This window comes from Cynara cardunculus (genome assembly GCF_001531365.2).
Source record: "Cynara cardunculus var. scolymus isolate 2C chromosome LG 12, CcrdV1, whole genome shotgun sequence".
Classification (NCBI taxonomy): Eukaryota; Viridiplantae; Streptophyta; class Magnoliopsida; order Asterales; family Asteraceae; genus Cynara; species Cynara cardunculus.
The window spans coordinates 11783801-11786373 of record NC_037539.1 but is presented as its reverse complement, the minus strand read 5'-3'; the positions used below and the strand labels follow the sequence as shown (position 1 = coordinate 11786373).

At 30.4% G+C, this 2573-nt stretch overlaps 1 protein-coding gene across 1 annotated transcript; it reads left to right on the top strand.

The window, feature by feature from the left end:
- Window positions 1-581: 581 nt before the first annotated feature.
- On the top strand, window positions 582-1398 carry LOC112523305. The gene has a single exon (XM_025132842.1). The coding sequence runs from the start codon at window positions 704-706 to the stop codon at window positions 1211-1213; it is 510 nt and encodes a 169-aa protein (XP_024988610.1). The 5' UTR covers window positions 582-703; the 3' UTR covers window positions 1214-1398.
- The last annotated feature ends 1175 nt before the right edge of the window (window positions 1399-2573 follow it).

The window sequence follows — 2573 nt, the reverse complement described above, 5'->3', positions numbered from 1 at the left end:
TAAAATTCAAACTTTAAAATTTAATTTTTTTTATTTATTAATCTTAACCGTTGATTATAGATTTGGATGGCCAAGATCAATTAATAATATTAACACAAAAATGATGGTTAGCATTTGATCATGACCATATATATATATATATATATATATATCATTTTATAAGCAATAAATAAAATACACATGTTTCCCTTGGCAAGAAATCTTGAAACTGTCATTATTTAATTCAAATAGCTACTAATTCTTTACTCAGTGTTATTTGCAACAAGAAAATATGTATATATATATACACGTCATGTTGAATATATATATATATAGAGAGAGAGAGAGAGAGAGAGAGAAAGAGACGTATGGTGTTGACATCAAGTGCCGAATTACACCCGTTTTGTATTTAGGTTATTTAACCAGATGAATTTGGTATTATTAATCAGAAACCAACTTTAAATTTATATCATAAAAGAAGGATGAAAAGAGAAAATAATTTAGAGGGGCCACTTTAAAAAAACCACTACTATATAGATATATATATATATATATATATATATATATATATATATATAATATTATCATCATTCTGGTAACAAAAACAATTATATCTACATGCCCATTGCCCACCCCAAAATAGCCTCTCCTTCTCCTTCCTTCAATTCTTTCTCTATCTAGCTCCATGAAAGAAGTATAATTCAAGGAGGATCATATCAAAGAGATGAAGAACACCATAAGATGTTGTATCTCATGCATTCTTCCCTGTGGTGCACTTGATGTAATTCGGATCGTTCACTCGAATGGACACGTGGAGGAAATCAGTGGCAGCATCCGCGCAGCCGAGATCATGAAACTATACCCTAAACACGTACTCAAGAAACCCTCTTCTCCGTCCTACACGGATGAAGGCACCGTCAGCTGTCCGAAGATCATCATCATGCCGCCAGATGCCGAGCTTAAGCGTGGCCAGATTTACTTCCTCATGCCGGTTCCTCCTTCTTCCATGCCAGAAAAGGCTCGTTCCAAGGCCTCCGCAACTACAAGAAAGAAAAAGAACGTTGCAAACAAGAATGATCATCATAACAGTTTATTGACGAACCTTCTTGTATCTGATCGCTACTTGACTGAGATTTTATCGGAGAAGGTGAAGGATCGGAGGAGAGGTCGTGTGCGCGTGTGGAGACCTCATTTAGAGAGCATTTCTGAGGCTACAAGCGATGCCATCAATTAATGATGTCGATTTTCTTGGATTAAACCCTTTTTTGAAAAATTCAAATTCATTTTTCATATCGTATTCGTATATATGAAGCTCAATTCCTGTGTTGTTCTTGTTCATTTCTTTTCTGAAATTTTTTGTACATACAAGAAAGGGAAAAACAAGTAATAACATGTAATCATCAAATTCTGTTACTTAGTATCCTGTGATTTTGTTGGATCATTTTCCGTTCCTTTTTAAAACATCATAAAAATCACAATTGCTTGAATAGTTAAAGGTTGAATTTAATTAGTAACTAAATAATAACCTAAGAGAATAACCATTTGATTGAATTTAAAAAATTTAAAAATTTAATTTATATTTTCCTTGATGGATAAAAAATTGGAGCATGTTCATTATTATACATGTAAATCGGACACCATTGTTTTAATATGATAAAAGAAGATGGTTACTTTAAGGTTGATGAATGATAGTCCCCACAAAGCTTTAGGCCACTTTCACTAACAAGTGGGCATATCTTAACGCGAAGGACTTGGTTCTCCATAGACATTGAAATGATGATTGATTGATTGAATATATATATATATATATATATATATATATAAAGTAATGGCAATGGCATCCTGAATTCTGGGTTGCTTTTACCTTTTTCCATATTGAATCATTCCCATGGACTTTAACTTTTGGTGTGGTAGTTTTCTTCAAATTTGAATTGGATTTACCGTAGTATAGAGTAAAAAGTTATAGTAAAAGTCACAAACTTCGTGCATGAATTATCTTTCAAAACCTTTTGTGTATCAATTTTCAAAACCAGTATAAAATTCGTCCTTCAATTTAATTTCGGTGAAACATGTTTAATAAACTGATAATTCATAATACAAAAAAAAAATATTGTAATTTATCTAATTTTTATTGTAAGTTTTTGTTACGTTTTCAAAAACATGAATAGAACTAGTTCTACTTGATTCAAACTTTAATCTTAATTAAGTCTTTTATAACTTGAGTTTAATATTTTTTATTTATAAGTTAAAGAAGAAATGGCGTACAAAATGAATATATTTGTTTCTATGTAATTTTGATATGGAAAACATATCAAAATCAATTTTTAGGTTTATAATTTCCAAAATTACACTTTATTACCCTAAATTGACCGGTTTTACCTATACCATAATCTAGTAATATGTTTTATGAAAGCATAGATCTGAAATATTAATTTTGAATGTATTAATAATAATATTTTAAATAAAAAAAAAAGTTATTTTTATTATTATAAAATATTACTAATTGGCAGGGCCAGCCCTACCACATGCAGCCCGTGCGACCGCATAGGATATCAAAGTCAAAAGGGCATCAAGTTGTCATTTATTACTAATTT